We start from the raw sequence: 23850 nt of genomic DNA, 5'->3' as shown, positions 1-23850 counted from the left end.
GTTTGAAGGAATACAATGTCCAATTTAAAGGACTCCAACTCTTCCCCGGTCCCAGATGGGTATAGGGCTCTAAACACCAGTGAACTGCGGGAGCTTTTACAAGATGAAGACAAAATGGACCAGATCGTCCGACTCAATGAGAAGGTATGTGTGGTACTTCAAAGTGGCCAACTATCAAACTGGCACACACTTTTGGCTATTATTGGTCTGTTTGTTCTTTGTACTTCACACATCATGTACCTAACCATTTAAATTGTGCTTCGCTGTTTTCTGCAGAGCGCAAAATCACTGCTTTCGTGCCTCATCGTATAGCACATTGATAGGCAATGTGGAACGCGCTTTAGTACCGTGGGTGCACTGCATGATCGTCTGCGTGGCGACTAATGGTTTGTAGAAAGCCCATCTACTATGGGGAAATGCAACGGGATTGAAGTCATTGCCTTCGTTTTTGTTTTGTTGTTTATATTCGTCTACAATGTTATTTCCTCCATACCAAGCAACGTGTGCGGATATATCCGTCTTGTCCATTACAGGACAATACCATGAAAAGGCTCGTGTACATCTCTCCCTCTCTCCCTCTCTCTTTCTCTCTCTCTCTCTCTCTCTCTCTCTCTCTCTCTCTCTCTCTCTCTCTCTCTCTCTCACACACACACACACACACACACACACACACACACACACACACACACACACACACACACACACACACACACACACACACACACACACACACACACACACTTTTGAATGCATACAGCCCCCCCTCTGTGTAATGTCTTCTCTTTCACCAAGAATGCTATTGATGATTGTAATGATACATTACTAGAACACTCAGTCTTTGTCCCATTTTTGTCTTTCATGTTAAAACATTTCTCTGTTAGGAACATTGTGATGGTACATCACCATATATCTATGCCTGAACTCATCAGGTGTGGCATTCATTCTTGGACAGAGAGAAAATCGTTTCTCATTTGGGACAGTGCGCGTTTGTGTCCGATTCAGAGCAAGACATGACATTTGAAACCTGCCTCCCTGCAGCAAGGAATGAATTAGAGAGATGCTGCCAAAGTGACTGCATCTCACCATAAAGCCATGCAACCCCCCCATGGGAGAGGGCTAGAATTACTCAGTTATGGTCCAGGGATTTCAGTAATGGTTTTAGGAGCTACCATCTCCATGTCCAAGACATTCTATCCAACATTTATTACATGCTGGTGTAATAAGCCAGTAATATGAAACTCTAGGTTGGTGTGGTGATGTTTATATCGGCTACACTCTATTAACAGCTTGTTTTAAATAAACATCAGTGGGGTGTTTGGGTGTGTCCCCCATCCCATTGTCTTTCCAGACGATACCATTAAAATTTAATCTGTAGCCCACATATGCATGGTTGGCTGTCATGTGACCATGTCAGTGTTGGTTGGAGCTCCACAGTCCCTTGTGATCCACTGGAGAATGGCGCTACGATTCATTAACACTCTGGGGTCTCCGAGGGCAACCATCCTGAAAGGGTCGTTAATGACACAATAAGATGGATGCCTGGCTGGGAGCAGCCCTCATTCTGCTCTAGCTACTACTGGACTATGGTGTTAGCTCATAACAGGAGATCCCAGCCTCCTGCAGGGCAGAACTGTCATCATCTGCTGGCTCCATCGGATCTGACGTGTGACTGTAAGCACTATAACTGGCTGAATTCAAATGACTGTAATCTGGACACTGTCTCTGCTCCATATAATACACAGAGGGATTTGACCATAGCTCACCACAGATAGTACTGAAAAAGATTAATACACAGATGTTTCTCCTTGGAAAACCCGAGCTGGTTAATTCTAGCAGTTAGTAGGCTATTTGTTTTAACTGGAGGGAAGCTGGCACAGTTCATATTCTAAATGTTAACATTTCTCATTGTGTTGTCAGCGACACAGTCTTTTTCTATGTGTGGACATTCAGATCGAGTTCCAATAGTCGGACCAAATCGTAAATACATTTTTTTATTTTCCATCGCCATTGGATTTACAGTTCTTGCGTTTCGAATGTTGGGACCACAAAGGCCGCTTCAACAATGCATTTCAATTTGAGTGCAGCACAGCACTAGACTTGGACTCCAGAGTACCTCCTCCAGTACTTGTTTGTCAGTGACGGTAAACACTGTCAGCTTTGCTTCACAACCAGCGCATCATCACTAGTGCACAGTCCCGGGGGCTCCTCAAACTCCCTGCTCGGTAAACACGAGTAGGAGCATCCACAGCAGGAAATGGAGGCTCTGTTTCGGTTCCTGTTTAGGGAAAAACTTAAGGGATTATGAATAGCCCCGGATAATAGGCATTTGGACTGAAATGAGCTGTGTAGTGTCCTTGAAGTGACAGGAAATTCAGGGATAACAGTGGAGCTGCAGTGTCTCATACACACAGCTTATAATTTGACTCTGGGCCAAATGCTCCGGATTCCTCCTAACCTGGGGCCCTAATTGCCTTGAAAATATTCATTATATAAACCACAATGTTTGAGAGAAATGCACAGTGCAACACTTGTGGAAGGACTGAAATAGTCCTGAGTTGAGGGAGACTGTTGAAAAACAGACTGAGCTGAATCACCCTTTAGCAATGTCACAGGAACTGTCTCTTGATAGAATCTTCTGAGCATTTCAGATAAGCTACAAAGAGTTGTGCTCTCACTAAATTGCTTCCAAACCACACAGTGTGGCATCATGGAAGTGACTTAAACCCTATAGACTTTGCAGTCTTGCCTGCTGTGATGTGACAATGTACATATTTGAAGCTGCTCCCACCATGTTAAGACTTAAAGACTTAAAAGAGGTGTGACAAGCCAGAGAGACAGGCTATTGGCCTAGATATAAAAACTAGCAAACCTCAGTTTGAAAGTTTGAACCGTCTGGGTATTTTCAATTATGGTCACTACACCAACAAAAAATAAATATGCTCACTTAAAATAAATCAATAAATTCAAAGGCGGAATACTGAAAGGAAAAACAACATGTCTTTTAAATGCTCTTGAATATTTATGAACGTTTGAGCACATTTTAAAGCCCCAGTAATTCACACACACAAAAACATCTTCTAGCCTGTTTATGGGTTTATTCTTGTCAAAGTAAGGAAACAATTAAATACTATGGACCATTTGATAAGGCCTTCAGTTCCTTCAACAAAGGGAAGTTCAGTAAGGAACAGAAATGTTTGTGTAGTGTATCTGTGGAATGAGCATGACATTTTTCCTGATTACTTTTAGGTCAACTTTCATATTACTTTGAAGACGGTCACCTGGTGTACAGTAAAAGGGCAGATGAGACATTTCTCAGAGAATAGTCCAAGTGTCGGTGGAGCTCAGAATCAGATTTCCCTGGGTCGATTCAAACCCAGAGAGTTGGCTGAAACAAGATCACATTCGCAGCTGTGATGTCCAGAGCAGTGATCAAATTAAAGCCATAGTATCTATTCCACCCCTGTCTTATGACTGAGATCAGCGGAAATCATACATCACTCCTTCATTAGATTATGCATTTATCATGTTGTATATCCTCTGCAGAGGATTGCTTGTCATGGAAACAGTCAATCAGAGACATGTAGGCCATTTGTATACAGTCAGTCTTTCAGTGGTGTCAAACATCTGCATGACCTTACACACCCAAGTTTCTAGATGATTCAGAGGGAGAGAGCTGGGGCTGAGGCAATATATGTTTTGACTGAGTAGGCCTTTCCTCCATTTGATTAATAATGAAATAACTTTAATTAAAGCCCTTACTGGTACGTTGCACCCTCCCCAGTCCCCTCTCCTTTCACCCCATCGTAGCTAACAGAAAAACTTTGAAAGTACTTCCTCAACCTTGAGGTCGGAGACGATTAGGGGTTTAAATATCGAGGGGAAAAGAAATGTATTTTTTACCAGCGAATCCTCTATGATTATTACAGTGGTGTATCTCAAATGTCTGATATGTCCAGCCAGAGTCTTTCCACTGTACTGGATTCCCAACAGTGATGACACAGTTCTGCAGTTAGCCAAAGTTAGAAACCAGCAATCTTCATGCTGAGTGAGAAGCTTTTAATTAACAATTGATTATCACCCTGAGCCAGAAGTCTTATGGATGTAGGCCTAGACCTATTCCTCTTCCCAGATAAGGGGAGTTTGTATTGCTCTCCCATTCCCTATGTATGACTGCCTTCAATTAGTGTTTGAGTTTTTTCTCAGCTTTCTATGTAGTTTCAGCTTGCAGGAATGGAAATACTCTGGCCTTCATCCCCTCCTTTCTCTGCAGGAGGAGGTGTGAGACATACAAAGCATCTTTGCTCAGAGACCACGATGATTGGATCACTGGGTTTCTGTGTTGCTATGGTTGGGAGATGGCATTCGCTTTCGTTTCATGTTGAAATATATTCAATGTGGTTTGAGTCCAGAAAATAGGTTTAAACTCTGAAGTTTAGATAAGTGAACGTGAACTCAGTTACCTGGGAAATATAACGGCAGTTATAGACATTATTTCTCCTTCCACATCCTCTGGCAAGAAAGGAAATAACTTATCTTCTTCTTGGCTCTTTTTCTGTGTCAAGCTGTTTCAACAGGCCATGTTTGTTTGTGTGTTTGTAGAAATCCTTTAATGAACATAAATTCTCACATTCCTGTTGGCAAATGAATTTCAAATGGAGGAGCGCCCCATGAGGGCATCCCAAACCGTGTTTTGGTTTCAAATGAGAATATGGAGTGAGACGACAATCTCATATTCATTGCACAAATAAATCAGCTCAGACAGAATTAACAACATCCCTGAGATTTAAACAGCGGAATTGGCAGCAAACAAAAACCTCCCTGAACTCATCATCTTACTCAAGGCAAAGATGGAAAATAGTGAATCCCAATGAAGTCCTCCACGCTCTTTTGGCCTCAAGAGACAATTGGAGTTAACATTTCGGTTTGTGGTTTGCCGTCCTGTCTATGCTAAGTGAATGCCTTCCACGAGGACACACATTGGTTGGAATTCCTCCTCAGCTCCATGGCTGAAGTTCCCCTCGGTGGTTCTCAAAGTCGTCTTGGAGGAGGCCTTTGTGTCGTTCTGGGGAAAAGATGGAGGGAGACTGACGACAGGCCACAGAACCGGTTTGTGATGCGACTGTGTTTCTCATCATGTCCGCAGTGACTCACAGCAGAGCCCACTGGACGCTCCATTAGACACCAGTCTCAACCACCGACTTAGGCTGCCGTTGGAGAGGAATACTTCTCAATACAGTTACATTTGGGAATTATTGCCATATATGGACGCAATGGTGCATACTAGCCTAATATGCAAAATTGACTGGTGTAATTGAAGCTGTAGGTTTTCAGAACTGTCACTATTAATTACTGGTGTATGATGTTTCTTGCTTGTGGTATGAAGATTGATGAAATATCCAACAGCCTGACTTTGACATTTGACATTTACTTATTATTATTATTATTATTATTATTATTATTACAATTTTAAAGGACTGATATGTGAAGTAAGCAAAATGTTAGCCCCATAGAGCCAAGTCCCTGAATACAGCTAGCATCTACGCCAAATCCACAAGCGCAGTCATGCTGTCCTTGTGTAACTTGAGCAAGACTCCTGACCAGGAATTCAAAGGCTGCCAGAGGTTGGAAGTCACATTGGTTTGAGAATATGACCTTCTTTTATAACTTTTATTGATCTTGTTAAATATATTTTGACTTAACCATCATATGAAATTTGATTTGTCTGGCTTAATCACTCCTCATATCAGGGTTATGAGTAAGTGACCTCAGCTTTATTTAGTCCAATAGTCTTAAAACACTTCAATATGTAACATATTGGCTGAAACATGAATATACGCCATTGTTCCCGCCTGTGTTTCTGATCCTCAATGACCCTGTTGTTTCTTTCAGTTTCGTACTTGCCATAGTGACTAACTCTTTAGCTGTTGCTCACATGCTCAAACCTTATGAGACAAAATGTTCCAAGATACAATTCAAGCTCTGTGTGTTTGGGCATTTCCTGCAGAGAAGATAACTTTGAATAAATGGGAAGTTGGTGTAGAAGCAGGTTTGTAAACATCTCAAAGACCTTAACAAGACATCCAAATACAAAGATGTACACACACCCTGCCCACAGATTTCACTGTAATGGGACAGTGAAGCATTTTTTCTTCTTTTGGCTGAGTCTAGACGCTTTATTTGATGGTATTTGTGTAAACATTTCACCATTCAGAAATTACAACACTTTTTATGCATAGTCGCCCTATTTTAGGGTACCCAAAAGTAATGAGACAATTGGTTTGACAGGTGTTTCTGGTGAGTCAGGTGTGTTCCATCACATCATTTGTGCAGGCATAAGAGTGCTGTCAATGTGTAGTGTTGATTCTAGGCTTTGGATTTGCTTTTTGAGTTTGCTATTGGTGTCTGTCAACATGAGGACCAAAGAGGTGCCAATGAAAGTCAAGGAAGCCTTTATTAGGCTGGAAATCAGAAGACAAAAACTGCAACATAGCCAAAATCAACAGTTTGGAACATAATTAAAAAGAAACAAAAGCACTGGTACGCTATGGAAGACGTCCATAATGTATGCCATTTAGCTGATGCTTTTATCCGAAGCGAATTACATTGCAGTGAGTGCATACATTTTCAGTATATATGGTCCCAGAGGGAATCGAACCCCCAACCTAAGCATTGTTAGTGTCATGCTCTACCGACTAAGCCATAGAGGAACACTTCCACAGTGGATGGCTGAATATTGCTCACAATAATTAAGAAAACCCCCAATAAAAGTTCTTCTTCTAGTTGTCCATAAAAAACGATGGTCAGGTTATAGTTTACTAAAAAGTACCTAAAAAGCCTGCAGATCTTTTTATCTTTATATGTCCTTCATCCCTTCTGTGTTCAGACTGTTAAATTTGGATAGGATAGCGAGGCACTGCAGGCTATAGTGCGTGTTCATGGTATTCACTAATTGTTGAATTGTACTGTATTATTTCAAGGTACCCACGATGATCTTCCTAGCTCCTGGTGCACTTGTTGTTGTTGTTGTTGTTGTTGTTGTTGTTGTTGCTGTTTGTATGTGGTGAGACATTTTTTATGTTTTTCTGTGAACATGCTGCTCTATGACTGTCCGCAGTGTATGCTTTCTGAGTGAACATTGTTGCCAGTGTGTGGTTGAACAAGCTTCTTTTGAGACGTGTATGAAGTGTTTTGGTGGTTTGAGTGAGTTTTGGAAATGAGACTGTGTGGCCAAGTGTTTGGCCAAGATGCATGTTAGTAATGCAGACTGGATGAAGAGGTTTGACAATGTGACTTCAGTTTTGAACACTGCGACTGAGCAATTGGAAAAAACTGTAACTGATGATTGTAGCTGCTGCCAAATTTTTGAACTACACAGAAATGTGTCTGTTGTAGTGCAAGACAGTAAACAGTAAATGCCTCAAAATTCATTGGATTGCGCGTCATCATACGGTAAAGACAATAAAACAATGACCCATCATACTGCCATAGCACCTAGTTTTTCTGATTTAAATCCAATTGAACAAAAAAACTAAACAACTGAAGATGGCTTGAATGGTGAAACCAATATGTACACAACTACCATCAAATAAAAGCTGAGAATCTCTACTTCTACTCTAATATCTCTACTTGTTTGATTTCATAAACCTGAGTTTAACATTTGGTGTGGACAGCCCAAAGAACAAAACATTGCTTACTGTAAATAAGTAGACTTAGGCTATAAAATTCTAACTTTTCATTGACGACTTTTCATAAACCAATCATAGAATACACTATGGATAGATTGGATACTATTGTATCAGAGGGTGCTTGAGGAAAATGTGAGACCATCTGTCCAAAAATGTAAGCTGAAGCGGATGGAGACCATGCAACATGACAATGACCCAAAACATTCCAGTAAATCCACCAAGAAATGGCTCAAAAGAAAGAAACGGAGAGTTCTGGAATGGCCAAGTTAAAGCCCGGATCTTAATCCTATTGAGATGCTGTGGGGTGACTTGAAACGGGCTGGTCATGCACAACACCCCTCAAACATCACACAGCTGAAAGAATTTAGCATGGAGGAATGGGAAAAACGTTCTCCCTGTTGATGTCAGAGACTGGACGACAGTTATTGGAAATGTCTAATTGAGGTTATTTCAGCCAAAAGGGGCAATACCAGCTATTAGGGCATAGGGTGTCCTAACCTTTTCCTCATTGGCATCTTTGTTACTTTTTTGTTAAATAAATGATAACTTACATTCATTATTTTTGGTTCAATTACATCATAGACCTTTATCTATAGATATTGTTTGAAAGAAGTATGTGTATATATATATTATATATATGTATATCAATGTACCATATTTCTTTAAAAAATAACTAAATATTTGATGGGGTGTCCTAATTTTTCCCCATGACTGTATATAATAGACAGCTCCGGATGATATATATCTAACGGCAAGTGCATTGAAATATAGGGTAAGAACTAGGGCTGCAACTAACGATTATTTTGGTAGTCGACTAATCTGTCGATTATTTTTTCGGTTAGTCGCGATTAGTCGTGTGGCTTTTTGCTGCGCGTAAATGGCGACGCAGAAGCATAAATCCGGCTTAACTAGCTATCTAACCTAACGTTACGCCAAGCTACAGCTGCTCACAGAGCTAGTTGCTAGTTAACAGCTCACGTTAGTAGGCTACGCTTGGCGCTGTTTATCTTACAGACAGCTCGCTGGTGGACTCAACATAATTGAAATAGCATTCACTTATCAAGCATCATTCATGATCATCCACCATGACTACCTGGTATTTTAATAGCGACCACCCCTCACTTCATTTCATCTCGCGTTCTCCTGGCTTCAACATGGAAAACCCCTGCTACGTAACGTTACATACAAGCGCCTCTGTCTGTCACACGCGTGCCACAGGGCAAATAAATTAATAGCACAAACGCTCATAGCATGTACAGCCCTGTCCATGAGACGTTGTTTTCCAACATGTAACAGTAAAGCTAACATAAACATTACGACGTTAGCCAGTTGGCTAACAACGTTAGCTAAAACTTACCCAGCTGATTCTTGCATGGCTCCCGTAAAAAAAAAAAAAAACGTATATATTTTTTCGTTTTTATTTTTTATACGATGCGTCGACGCAAAAATTCCACGTCGACGAGTTTTTCTGATCGACATCGTCGATTATGTCGACTAATCGTTGCAGCCCTAGTAAGAACACAGACCCCATTACAACCTGATGAGTTCAGTTTCTTGGCAAAAGGGCATCAGTGTATTGACAAGCCATTTAACGCTCAGTCGTCTTCACGCCTGTCTTACTTGGAGTACTATTACTAACATGGCACTGTACCAACATAGACTGTCATTGTTTCAGTTGTCTACTGACCTTTTCTTTGTGTGCTTGGAGCTGCACATCCCCAGAGCCTTGACTCCATGTTTGTGTCTAGTTTCAGGATCTGCAGGTGGACAGAGAGACCCTACTGACCTCGAACCGGAGTTTGGCCGAGGATAGCCTCGCTGGCCGACCCCGCCTCAACAACAGCAAACTCCAGCTGGCTGAGAAATACGGGGAGCTGGCCAATCTGGCGACTGCCTGCCGGGGAAAAAAGAGGCAACTTGGTGAGTCTGCATGCAAGAGAGACATGGGGGAGAAAGAAAGAGGATGTCTCGCAGAGGATGTTAATGGAATAATACTGTCAGACATGAGTCGACAGAAGTCTGGATTAGAATATATGGAAATATACATCTTATATTGTCTGTCTTTGGTACGATCAGAGATCAGAGAATTCTGATCTGATCCACATCGCTGAGCAACACGGCTCCATAACAACACTCCCATAATGTCAGCTATGTTTAATTTATGAGACCACAGACACCAGTGTCATGACCTCTGTGCGTGGATTGTTATTCCGTATGACCGGCTTGCTGGGGTGGGTGAAATCTGCTGCCGTGGTTTGTATTCAAACCCTGGACCCAGGTCCACCCTCTATGCCTCTGGTGTGAAGGGCGGAGGTGGCTGTGTAGCGGAGTTATTGTGTCCCTTGTGGTTGAGCTTGGGCCAAGAGGTTCCCACCTGGTCGTTCCACCCTCCTTTCAACACCAGCCAAGAATAACCACTGGAGCATGGATGAAACCCGAGTCCTCCTCTGCTCAAGCCTGTTTCAGTCCCCAAACAATGTTGCTCCTTTACTAAAGCCGGAGCGTTTTCATTGTTATTCATTTTGGCCAAAAGTGCTAAATATGATGGTGTATCTCCCTGTTACCTTTTGGCCAGTGTATGAAGGGGACTGTTTCCTCACACTATTTTCTTTTGTATCAAAGACTCTCAGGGTTTTTTTGTTTTCACGTTTGGTTTTCCCAAGCAAAGAATATCTTCTTTAAACACACAAATAAACTCAAATATAACCCATAACAGTTTTTTTTCCTTGAAAGTGTTGCAACTTGCTTAGCCACCAGCGAGGCCAAAGTCAACCAAGAGGAAACCTCATAACCCAAAGGAGTGCTATTCATCTAACCTCCTAGTTTGGAGTAATTGTATGTGTTTGCAGTGGCTCTTATTGTATTGCCTCACATTTTTTTCTACGAGACAAAAGGCCTTTACTGGAGCAGTCCTGCCAAGACTTGAGAGAGAAAGTGGAAATTCTGAGTCTCATTTTCTTTTCTTAAACAGTAATCTCCGTTTGAACTCTCCTCGGACTATTTAACACCCAGGGCTTCGTGGGCTGTGAATGAATGATTTAGATTATGGAAATCAGAGAGAAAAAAACCTCTACAAAGTCAAGATTAGCTTTAAGACTCCCAGGTGCATCAATTTATGCAGTAGATACTGTATGAGGGCGAGGACCATAGGAATGAGATTGCAAATCCCCCCTCAAGTCTATCCCTGTCCCCCATTCCCCAACAACCTCAGCCAATGTTCCAGTATTAAAACCAGACAAGGAGATATGAATTATTTGTTGACTCTCACCCCCCCCCCTCTCCTCTGCTCCCCCTCCCCTCCTCCTCTGCTCCCCCTCCCCAGCATTGTACAGTCAGGGGACTGCAAATCTATTTGAAAAGGGCTTTTGTCTGCTGTTCACCCCGCTTGCTGCTAGTTCAAAGACAAGGGCAAATTTCACATGACTGTGAAGCCTCTGAGAGTGTCTCTGAAACAGGCCCGCCCCTCAGGATGAGCTCCAGCCCACTGCTAGTGTGCAAACTAGCTAATGGACATGGGAAAAACATTGGGCACATCAACTGCCAGCAGGAAGCTGAACAGTTGTCAGGGGGATTTGTGGGTGGAAAGGGGCTTTTCTTTTGTTGACAGAGCCACCATAGAGCAGTACCAGTGGGTATCATATGAGAGGGAGGTCACTTAAACGCTTTAGCAGAGCATCCGTTCTGTAGAAGAGGTCTTGTAAGCCGCCTTCCTGAATCCTGAGCCTTGTTTGCGACTTGCAGAAACGCCTTAAATTGGAGTGCAGAGTTGAAAGCAGGTGCGGAAAAGATTCACAGATCTTTCAATAAGTGAAATTGCCTTACTACTACTTTGATCTTTAAGATCCATCTATGTCCAGTGTTTCCCACAGGATTTTGTCAAAAATGTTTTTTTGAAGTGTTTCGTCAACAGGGGGGTTGGGGGTGAGGGGGGCAATAGCGGAGAATGTTTTCAGGGTTTATTTAAATCATATGCTGATTTATCGATAGAGCTAAATCGTGTGGACCTGCAGTTAATGCAGTGTGAACCCCAAAGATTGTGTCGCTCACGTGTGAAAATATTTGACATGTCGATTAAGGGAATCTCAACAGCACCTGGTTTAAACTGACCTTGGTGAACATGCAGCATGTTTTTTGGAGCCAGTCTTCTAAACTCTTCTACAGCTTCAACAGCTGTCCAATGATGGAAGGAGGGCGGAATGTTCACCTTCCTGTCATCTCACACACACACACACACACACACACACACACACACACACACACACACACACACACACACACACACACACACACACACACACACACACAGCACAGCACATGTGCTGTACCAGGGCTCCAGCTGCACCAGCAAAGCAGGATGGGTGGGGAGTCCTTCCTTCCTCCACAAAACATCTGATTCTCATTTGGTCCAACAAGGGGAAATAAAGGTGAAAAAAAGGAAGAATTCCTGAGGCGTGGAATTGTAGAAGAATTTGAATATGTTCTGGCCTAAGGCAAAGATCTATTGAGTAATGCAGCTAGCTTCGTGGCGGGAAGTTGTTTTGGTATGTGGTCAAGGTTGCTGTGGTCCCCCAGGTGGAATTGCAACCTTGGACTGTTTGGAAGTTTTACTGTGTCTAATCAACTTCTCACCACCAGCCTCCAGTTTATATTCTCCTATGGTTTTTTTCTCCCACTGTAGCTAATTAGTAGTATTGACTTCCAAGTTTTGAGATGCAATGTACTTGCTTCAAATAACTGACAAAAGCACAGACACCTATTTGTGGGATTCAAAATAGCCAGAAGGTGAATACAGCGGTTCCCTCTGTGAGATCTGAGTTGTTAATTTCATTTGTGCTATAGTTTCGGCTATAACTTACAGTTATATAACCACAGTAGGTTTTTGTGTGTGTGTGTGTGTGTGTGTGTGAGTGTCTGTCGACAGCTTGAATTTCTGACGTCACCGTCCCCCTTTTGGAACACACATAAAGAAACTTGTGGTCGATGTTTCCGCCCATGTTGAGTGCATTCACTCAGAAATTGGACTGCTAATGCGACCCCCCCCCCCCCCCCCCCAGTTTCCAACATGGTCTCTCTCTCTCTTCAGACTATTCAGCATGGCTTGAGAAACCATCCAAAACCATTACAATAAAAGGACAGGGGCTTCCCAGAATGTAAACATGAAAAAAAGCTCCTTAGAGAAACTAAAGTCTAGAGACCATACGCCATGAGGCATTGACTGGCAGCTCATGCACCAAGATTTTCACTATTAAGAGGAAGCCAACCCCGCTTATGCAAGGGTGTCTGATCACACTGCTGGGAACATCAGTAATTAAGTCGAAGTTTCATTCTAGTATTTATGTTGGCAGGGGTAGTTATCAAAGCTGGATGAAGGCTATTGAACTCCCATTACTAACTGATACAGATTGATAGTATCAGATTGATTCATAGTATTTGTAATATCTTTGACGGGATATTGAATATGAATTTGCAATAATTTAGGTCATATTTAGGGCAATATTTCAGCATGGGAAAGCACGATCAGCATGCATTAAGCTAAAGAGTGTCAGGGAGTGTGACTCAGTGTATGTGTGTGAGAGTCATCTATGCTGCCTGAGGAGACCTTCAGTGGTCTGAATTAGTGCAGCTCTACAATCATACAGCTTTGTGTTAAAGAACATGTACAGTACATCATTTATATATCTTCCAGTGTGTGTTCAGTAGGACACGAGTGGAGGACGGAGGAGAGGACGTAAGGAGTCGTGTTCTTAACGATCGAGAAAAGGCTAGAGCCTCATCCATATCCTAATACCGGTAGTAAGCTTAGAATTGCTTCATATAATAGTCTCATAAATGATGTGTTTTTTTGACCCAAAAGAGAGACTATTCCATGAAGTAAAGGTGAGCTCACAACCAGGATATCTATGAGGTTTCTATGCGCAAAGTAATTCTATTTTGGGACTATATCAGTGGGGGCTGATGAGAAATTACATACCCTACGTACCATCTATGTACTCTAGATATGTGCATAACTACAAGTGCAGTACAAGTGCACTATTATGATGCATAGTTTGCTCAATGTCTGATATTCCTTCTCCTTGTAAGAAGAAGAAAACGAAGAGCCCAACATACAGTTGCATGATAAAGTGGTTAGCTGTTAAAGCACACACTCTTTCGTAAGTTATCTAGAAACAGAATCCTCTAGTCTGCAAATGTCATTTATCTAGCTGGATTTTTGTCTTAGAATTCTCCATGTTATTTATAGCTGGTGTGGAGAAACAGTTTCTGCTGTTAGCAGCTGAGGGCACTGACGGGATGCTGACGTTGTTTACTGTTGTCAGTTTGTGTTGTGGTAAAGCTGAAGCCACGGAGGACATGCTACTCTCTCGCCAGCCAAAGCACCGTGCTCTAACTTCATTCGTCTGTTTTGGATTGGAGAGGAGAGAGCCGAGTAACCCGTCTACATACATCACTATGCTGCTGTGCATTTCTGTGCATTTCTGTGCCTCATCTACTGGGATTTTGGGAAGACTCTTGACTGACCTTGTCAGGGCGGCAGAGCAGGTGTCTCTAATAAGAGCTTGAAATATGGGAGAGACAGGATGAGGATGACATATTCAGGAAATGTCAGTGTGTGTGAGAAGCCAATCAAGCTCATTTTATCTTCCACAGGCAAGAACGTCAGCAGCAGCTAAATGTATTTATCTCCACTGAGCAAAGAGAACACAGACTGTTATGACAGGAAGTGTGTGCGCGTGTGCGTGTGTGCGTGTGTGTGCGTGCACGCGTGTGTGTGTGTGTGTGTGTGTGTGTGTGTCTGAGGGGGTAGGGGGCTTTTGTTACGCTGTATGAAATGATCTCGACGCTTGCATGCTTTGTCTTTTTCTTCCTGACCTGATTTGTGGGAGAAGAAGACATGTTGGGGTTTGTAGGCGTATAGTCTGGGCCAGGGTCCTGCAGGGCTCATTTACCTTTGACCCACTGGCTCATGTCCAAGGCCTGAATATTCCAAGCCTTGCCAGGCCCCATCTGTGGTCCTACAGGTATGACCTACTTGCGTGGTAGCAGCAGAAAGATAGCTTGTTAACTAACATGTTAACCACAATGTTAACTAGCTGTCTTCACATGAATTCCCATGGTCATTTGATAGATGCACTGCCATCTGAAAATGTGAAATTAGCTAGAGGCATACCAGTCAGTAAGAACAATATATAATAGCCAGTGAAAATAGGCAATGTCAACAACAGTTCAATGATGAAATTAAGGCTAGCTAAAACGCCATACTGGACCCCATAATAATCTCTTAATAATGTTACCCAAAGAAATATATATTTTTTATAAGTTCATGTTTCAAAGGATTTTAACAAATGACATAAAGTTCTCCAGGTCGTGAAATGCCCTGCTAAGTTGATACTACTATTGATACGCATAGCTCATGAACAGTTCAACACATTGTATTATAGAAATATTACCAAATTTGAGCAGATCCTAGAAGATTTACATGAATTCTATGGTTCCACCCTAACCATTAGTCCTAACCCTAACCATTAACCTAGTCCTAACCCTAAACCTAAACTTAGTCCTAACCCTAACCATTAACTTAGTCCTAACCCTAACCATTAACCTAGTCCTAACCCTAAACCTAAACTTAGTCCTAACCCTAACCATTAACCTAGTCCTCATCCTAACCCTAACCATTAACCTAGTCCTAACCCTAAACCTAAACTTAGTCCTAACCCTAACCATTAACCTAGTCCTAACCCTAAACCTAAACTTAGTCCTAACCCTAACCATTAACTTAGTCCTAACCCTAACCATTAACTTAGTCCTAACCCTAACCATTAACCTAGTCCTAACTAGGGATGCTCCGATTTATCGGCCACCGATTTAAATCGGCCGATTTCACTCCAAATGACTCGATCGGTGATCGGCAAAAATGGCCGATCGCAAAAAACGATCTTTTTTTTCCTTTTTTTTTTTTTTTTCCTGGGGAAGACAGATAACTGAACAGAAAACATAGGAGGACGTAACAGTATGTAAACCATGAAGGCCACGTTTATGATGTCTTTTATACAGCCATATCGACTGACTTGGGCTTCAGGCGATGAATTGAGAATGAAGGACCCCAATTGAAATAAGCCATTGGCTTTCTTGGGTTTTTATCCTGTTAGTTGACCTTGTATGTAATATGTACTTTCATGTACCTACTTCTGCAAATCTTCTAATAAAGTTTTCAATCAATCAATCAAAAGGCCCTAACTGGGTGATAGGCCAGACCTTTACTATGCCATAAAAATGGGTCTGCGTTTGCTTGGTGCCTAATGGATCAAAACTTTTGTCTAAAAAGCAAAAAATATGTAGGCTATCCAGTCAGTAGGCCTACAGTTATGTATTTAAAAAAAAATCGGTATCGGTATCGGTTGATCTTGAGGAAAAAAATCGGTGATCGGTATCGGCCCCAAAAATCCAGATCGGAGCATCCCTAGTCCTAACCCTAAAAAGCAAACTCAGCAACATCTCAACTTAACCAATTTCAATGAATACATTGCATCATTGTAGCTCAAGAGCACAGTTACATTACGTTACAGTTACACAGTAGCCTATATTGTTCCACATTCTTCCACATACATACATACAGTGGGGTGCAAAACTTTGGCCACCCCGAGTCAAAATGCCTTTCACTATTAATATCTAAGTGAAAAGAAGCAAACCTCTAAATGCTAACTTCTAAATGGTACAAAGTTAAACATGACACATTTCATCACTTTTTACACCTGCACAATATTGCCTGTGCCCTTTCTGGCAACTCTGCCATGTAGGTCTTTGTTGTTTAAGGTACGTTGAATTGTTGTTTAAGGTATGTTGTATTGTTGTCCTGTGAACAACTAGACCGGTGTCTGCTATTCTTTTTTGCAGCTCTTTTGCAGTGATGTGTGGGTTCTTCTGAGCATTTCTCACCAGATCTCGGGCCATTCTATCTGAAATCATTCTTGGTCTTCCAGATCTTGCCTTGACTTCAATTGTTCCATTTATTTCCATTTTCTGATGATGTTTCTGACAGTGGAAATGGGTAGTTTGAAACGTTTTTTGTAGCCTCCTTGATGGTGACATACTTGAACTGTTTAGAAGAACCCATGGTTTTTAACACCAGACACAACAGCCACTGCAGTCGGATACTTTAGAAGGCATGGAGTTACTTCAGAATATAGAGTGCAACCCTGGAATTATATTCAGCTGACTCATTGAAGCCCTAACGTGTAAATCATCTTGGTCTGGGCCTTAGTAATCATCATCAAAAGGTAACAAAGAATAATTCAAAAGGGTTCCCAAACTTTTGCACAGGGCCCTTTTCCTTTTTTTATCATTTATCATAACCTTGCTTGTTTAACTTTGTAGCATTTAGTGTTCAGGTTTGCTTTCAATCACTTGGAGATTAATTGTAACAGACATTTAAACCAGGGGTGCCCACATGTTTGCACCCCACTATATTCTGGCCGACATTCATAATGGTTACCAAATACAGAATCGTCTCAGTCGTCCTTGCCTGTAGCCTAAACCTAGGATATTGTTTATGAGTGCCTCCGGTCTCTGACAAACCGATGCTTGGTGCTTCAAACACCCCGCAATGCTTTTATGTGTTGACTGATTATGTCTCTACAAATGCTGTAGCAGCGTCTTCTCCCATTACAATGTCTCCTTTTGTTAGAACAGTGTGAAGAAGACCACAGATGTGGGTGTCAGACAGAGCAGTGTGGTCTCAGAGGCCCTGGTTGTGTTAGCCATTGGTGCTACCGTGCTAGCACCTAACCTGATAGCTTTAAGGCTGCCCCAAGCCCCTTGTAGGTCACATGCAGCTGCTCCCGAAGTGTTTGTTATGCTGTCTGTCACCTCCCATTACCCCCCCCCCCCCCAACATTATGAGCATGGGGGTCATGCGCGTGTCATGCCTCGCCTTTCTCCTTCATGCATGCTTGGTTCTCACGCATTCGGAGGTGTCCGCACAGCGGTTGCCTGAGCTTTCATGTTGTTTTGGATTATTCATGTGCAGACGATCGGAGAGATATGAACTGGCAACATGTAGGTGCAGTATTGAGGTCGGGCTTGTTGGAACGCTTGTATAATTTGTTTTGTTTTTCTGAATCCATTGCCGTGGTGCTCTGCATAAATCAGCATGCTAAAACAGATGAGCATAGGCAAACTGAAGTGACAAGTTGGGCCACGAAAGAGAACATCTTGTTAAACGACTGAAACTGGTGGAAACATCCCTCATCTGACTGGACAAACAAGGGCAATTAGCGGTTATGCATTTGCTGAATATTTACTACAGCTGTTCAGTTTGCCCGCGCAAACCTTCCATATTGGCCCCCGTCGGTCCAGATATTTACGTGGGGGGCTTCCGTTAGCGGAGCAGTAATATAGTGTCACCGCCATGACCTCTCTTTGCTCCAAACTGTCAGCTGGCCAACTTTTGACCGAAGCTATACTCATTGCCCCACGGTTGTAAACAAATGTGGTCATGTCAGCATGGTGACATGTTTCCATAGAAACAGTAAAGCACTTCAAGGGACATGGCCCCCTTTTCCGTCAGCTGGGGTTGAGCTAATAGAATGTGATTGCCTTCTGCCACTGCCCCCAGGCCTTCCGATGACACTGCAAACAGGATTCAATGGAACAGGAACCGAGCTCTGTACGGAAACCACTCTCTCGCCAAAGGATTTTCTTCAGCTGAGCAAACCTTTGAAATGTTTGCTCACAAGCAGCATTTACAGATCATCAGCTCCTCTCACCGAGCCCCCCCAAAAAACCTTCCTCTCCCAACCTCTCAAATACACATACCCCCTAAAGGTGTTTTTGAATTGATTTAATACCCACAGGTCTCTAAGTGATAGAACTGCCTCTGTCTTTCTTGAGCGAGCGATAAGTCACCCTGTTCATAAACGGTGTTTCCTGGACAGCTTAAGTCTGTCATTGTCACTCTCTGTGAGTCACTGATGTTTTCTTTGTCCATTGCAGAGGCCCACACACAGAAGCAGAGCCTCCAGACGGCACAGAATCTCCTCCAGGAAGAGGTGGCGCGTGCTGAGGAACAGTCTGAGGTAAATCCCAAAGTCTGTGTATTGTTTGGTCTTAGCGTTAAAACCACTGAAACCACATTGATGTGTGTTTTCGAGGAACCGTCTGTGAATCTTCATCTTCGGCCTACTTTAGTATTCTAGCCTGCGGCGGTGAGCGCCGACTGTTGCTCACTGAGATAGAATTTGATGGAACTGACAGAGAGCGTTCGCATATTCAGAGCGCACTTTAATTCACTGTACTCACTGAAATACTGTCACACGGTGTCAGCTAGGACATTGTGTGGTCACAATAGGTACTTCCTGTCACTTACTACTTCTCCTATATAACAGTTTTGTCTAGAACTGATCTGTACTCTTATCATTTTTTTATGTGGCCCCAGGTATTTTACCATTTGTTATTACCATTTTATAGTGTACTTTACTTTCTAACTAAGATACGTAATAATTTCTTTAGAATAAAATAAAGTGCTACTGACGTGTCTTTCATTATCCTACTACAGATCGTCATTATTTTTAACATAATATCTTGAGAGCGAACATCTGGCCACATTTTTGTGTTTTTCTTATACTAGATAGATAGTGCTAGACTAGAGCCAGCTCTTTGAAATGGTTAAAAACAAATCCATACCAGGGGTGACGACCCTCGCAGAAATACATTTCAGCGAGGCTGAACAATCATGTAATCAATGTTCAAATCAATCGTTTGGCCGATACGTTGGAGCGAGAGACAATAAGGAAGCACAATGGAGCAGGAGTCATCTGGCAGGGGCAGCAGCAGCAGGCAGCTCTTGGTGGCCTCTCTCTCTCTCTCTCTCTCTCTCTCTCTCTCTCTCTCTCTCTCTCTCTCTCTCTCTCTCTCCAGAGAGGAAAGCCTCCCCCCAACCTCCAAAGCCTCCCCCCCAACCCCCACAAGCCTATAGGTTCACATCGCCCACACATTTCATTAGTGACGGTCTGCATTCCACACAGTCTGCTGCTCAGGGGGTCTTTACCGTGAGCCATATGCAATACCTCATCCCAGCACGTATCGTAATTCCACTTCAACGTGTGAGCACACCCCTGGAGGGACAGATCATATTGATCAAGTTAAACAGCGTTTGGGAAATGTAACATTCTGAGTACTGAAGGTCAGATGAATTTATGATTTGTAGAGTGTACTTACATTTGCATACATTTGTATAGACACTCACCAAACACTTTATTAGGAACACCTGTACACCTGTCAACAATCCCAAGCTGGTGGAGGTGGTGTAATGGTGTGGGGAATGTTTTCTTGGCACACTTTAATTAACGTTAATACCAATCAGTCATCACTTGAATGCCACAGCCTATTTGAGTATTGTTGCTGACCATGTGCGTCCCTTCATGGCCACAATGTACCCATCTTCTGACGGCTACTTCCAGCATGATAGTGCACCATGTCACAAGGCAAAGATCGTCTCAAACTGGTTTCATGAGCATGACAATGAGTTCAGTGTTCTTCAGTGGCGTTCCCAGTCACCGGATCTGAATCCAATAGAACACCTTTGGGATGTGGTAGAACGGGAGATTCACAGCTTGAAAGTGCACCTGCAAACTCTGCAGGAATTGCGTGATGCAATCATGTCATTATGGACCAGAATCTCAATAGAATGTTTCCAACATCTTGTGGAATCAATGCCATGATGAATTGAGGCTGTTTTGAGAGAAAAGGGAGGCCCTACCCAGTACTAGTATAGTGTTCCTAATAAAGAGTTTGGTGAGTGTATGTTCAGCTACTTTTTGAATATGCATGCCACCATGTCATGGTTTACTGAACAATTAAACTGCCTCATTAACTAAAAGCTACAACCTAACCTTGATATAATTACATTCAGTTCCTTTGTACTAATTAAGATACTCCTTCCTGAGATGTTCTTGTTTTTATGTGAAATGATATCACAAGTTACACATACATTTAACCACTTAATCATCCCTATTTGTCCAGATGAAAACCATCATTTCACAAACTATTTAACTATTGTAGGTGAGGAAATGTATGACCACAGACAGACTAGGGTTCTATACAGCACAGGATCCCATGATGATAAAATGAATAGCACAGACTACCTATTTCCCTCCATCCCACCTCTCATACCGTGGTAGAACAGCTTTGATTTATCCATGCAAGGCTGTCTGGCCGTGCAGTCATGAATAAACAACGCTTCCTCCACCTCACACACAGCCCTGATCAATAGCTCCTTGGCTCAAAGTCATTAGAGCTGCAGTCCAGAACCGCGCTGAGTGACAGCTCCTCAGCAGGCTCTGAGAAAACCTCAGGTCCCTCGAAAATAGACAACACCATGGCCATTGGTTTATCAGAAGGATTCACGCAATCAATTTCGCTAACGTTTCGACAGTTAAGATAGGTCCCTTTTGTGAGTTCTAGCCTCGCGACACCTCTTGGTTTTTATGGATCACCTACCATTCATATCTCTAGTGGCTCCCTGTTGAAGCTGGCAGATTGCAGTCCCTCAGGCCAAAAGGTAATCATCATAGAGGGTTGTGTCATGCTCTCTACAGCTGGGAACGGTGAGGTATTGTACTGTCCTAGGCAATTAAGTGGTACTGTAGGGACCATTGTGCTACTCAGATATGCAAGAGACAGAGCTTCAAGACCTTAACCCTGTTTGTGCGTGCAGACAGTGTCTACCCTGGTAATTGAGTTGTCCCCATTGGCGACGCTCAAGGAGAGGTTTGGGGAGGTGGGCTGTGTAGACGAGACTGTCATGAATTATTCACTTCCCCCCCCATACTGGGCCAGATGGGGCCTCCCACCTGCCCCCCTATGGCTCGGGGGCAGCACAGTTAGTCAGACTGTTATTTTAGGTCTACTCCAGTGCCGATGTAGCTGTACCACCATCTTAGGCTTAGTGTACAGTAAACAAAATGTTGTTCGCCACAAACGATGTAGCTCTATAAAACTCTCTATAACGTACCCTCTATAAAAGGAGAGTGATGGAGAAACCTGTTTTACAGTGCTGTGTCCCTGTTGTCTGTGTTTTACAGTGCTGTGTCCCTGTTTGTGTTTTACAGTGCTGTGTCCCTGTTTGTGTTTTACAGTGCTGTGTCCCTGTTTGTGTTTTACAGTGCTGTGTCCCTGTTGTCTGTGTTTTATGGCGCTTTTCCATTGACCAGCCCGGTATGGCTCGGCACGGCACGCATTTGTATCCTACCCGTACCGTACTTTCAGAAACGCTTCTCCATTATACACAACATACCTGGAGCGACCCGGGACTGTAGGAGGAGTTACATGTCATAAGAGCACACTGCTGTGTCCCTGTTGCGCACAGGGAGGGCTTTCCTCGTGGCGATCACCTTCTGTGACCAAATAGAAAAATTATTTGGGAGCCATTAGGCCACTATCGTACTAACTTATTCATATAAGACGCCTTTACTTCAAACACAAATTTCCACAACCCCTCTCCAATTTCATCGGTTTTGAACAATAAACTGTTAATAACTGTCAATAAAAAACTTACATTGTGTCAAAGTGCATGGAACAAATCATTGAGAGGTCTGTTTGAACTGCTCCCAGAGGTTGGGAATCCTTTTGTTTGACTTCCTGTCTTCTTATACTTGTTTATTTGTCTGCCTCACTACACAGGACCTCCTTGAGAAGTTCATGGAAGGGAACATGCCCCTGGATGGGTTCCTGGACTCCTTCCAAAGCTTCAGGAAGGTATACCACATCCGCCGGGCTCAGGCTGAAAAGATCCAGGAGCTCAACCAGGCCAGACGGCAACCCAGCAAACCCAAAAAGCCAGAGGGGTGGGAGAACAAGGAGCTGGAGGTGAAGAGGGATGAGCACCAGGTGCCCCAGCGGCCCAACGGCTTCATGGCTCAGGGACCTCCCAGGGTCTTCCAGCTCCGCTACGGCCTCACCCCTGCTATCCTGCTGCCCCACTTCCCCCTGCCTCCCCCCTCCTCCTCCTCCACCTCCCCTTCTGCCCCCACCTTCACCAGTCTACCTCCGTTGGACTCCCAGCTGGGCCAGCATCACCACATCCTGAGTCCCAGTGGCCCGCTCTCTGGACACGGACAGCCCGTGGGCCTAAGGCTCATTGGACAGTTACCCGGCGGCTGGCCGGCCAGACCGATGCGTTTACAGCAGCTCTACAGACCCAGCCCTCATCAGCCTGAGCCCCCATACCGATAACCTCAGGGTAGAGGTCTTCCAGGCATGGAGCCAAACAGTGTCTACCAAGACTCATGCACGCAAAGACGGCTTCCAAGCCTTTGTGGAATTGATCTGAAACATACGTTTGCCATCCATGAAATGAAATTTGAACATACCTAAAAAGGGAGATAACATGAAGCCATAATGCAAACGTGTGAGTGTAGCTGAGCGCAAGAGAGTGGAGGCGTTGGTCTTCATCGTCGTTCTTTTTTTTCTTTTTTTAATTTCTTTTCTTTTTTCTTTGAATGTTACACTGTCAGGGTGTCACAGGGTTGCGAGGCACAGCTGTGATGTGGAATTATCTCAAATGGACTGGTGTCTTTGGTTTTGTCATAAAGGACCATATTGTCCATTCTTCATACAACTGAGAACTGCAAGGCCTTTGAAGTGGCCTGGTGTCATGTTGCTGATGATCAATAAAAGTCCAAATCATGGTGTTTATTATGAACCTAAAACCCTGTTGTTCCTCATTTCATTGTTCGGTCCAAGCCAGGCGGTGATGTTTATGCAGCTTTGGAACCTTTTCCCAAGCCATCTTCCGTACAAACATAAGAAAATCACCACACATAGTTGAATAAAGAACACTAAATACACAGTGTTTATGCAGCTTTCCTCTTTCAAATGAACTTTTAGAGCAGATGGTCTAATATTTATTATTTATACAGCCGGTAAATTTATACTGGCAACATGACTGTTTGCAAAGGCTTGGCAAAAATGGTGTTGTCACATGTATTTTCATAATATTTCATTAGTAATATCTCTGAGACTAGATACGTGGGAACACAGTTACACTGTTATCTTTGGGGCAGCTCCTGAATAGGGATATCTTTTCTAAAGGGTCACCAGGTTTCTCAGCCGAGGTTGATTACCGTCACACGTTAAGCTAGAAGAGCGCCCAAAACTTGCCGTTTGTTAT

General features: G+C 43.1%; 1 protein-coding gene across 1 annotated transcript; it reads left to right on the top strand.

The window, feature by feature from the left end:
• Positions 1–15: 15 nt before the first annotated feature.
• On the top strand, positions 16–22913 carry vps37d (VPS37D subunit of ESCRT-I; the record flags this gene model as incomplete). Its single annotated transcript, XM_080528407.1, has 4 exons — positions 16–144; positions 9434–9605; positions 18675–18757; positions 22362–22913. 4 exons carry the CDS (start codon positions 16–18, stop codon positions 22911–22913), a joined length of 936 nt encoding a protein of 311 aa, XP_080384533.1.
• Between the last annotated feature and the right edge of the window lie 937 nt (positions 22914–23850).

The sequence above is a fragment of the Nansenia antarctica genome (genome assembly GCF_963989245.1).
Source record: "Nansenia antarctica genome assembly, chromosome: 4".
In the NCBI taxonomy this organism is placed as follows: Eukaryota; Metazoa; Chordata; class Actinopteri; order Argentiniformes; family Microstomatidae; genus Nansenia; species Nansenia antarctica.
The sequence above is the reverse complement of the archived record's forward strand: the minus strand, read 5'-3'. Positions and strand labels throughout refer to the sequence as shown.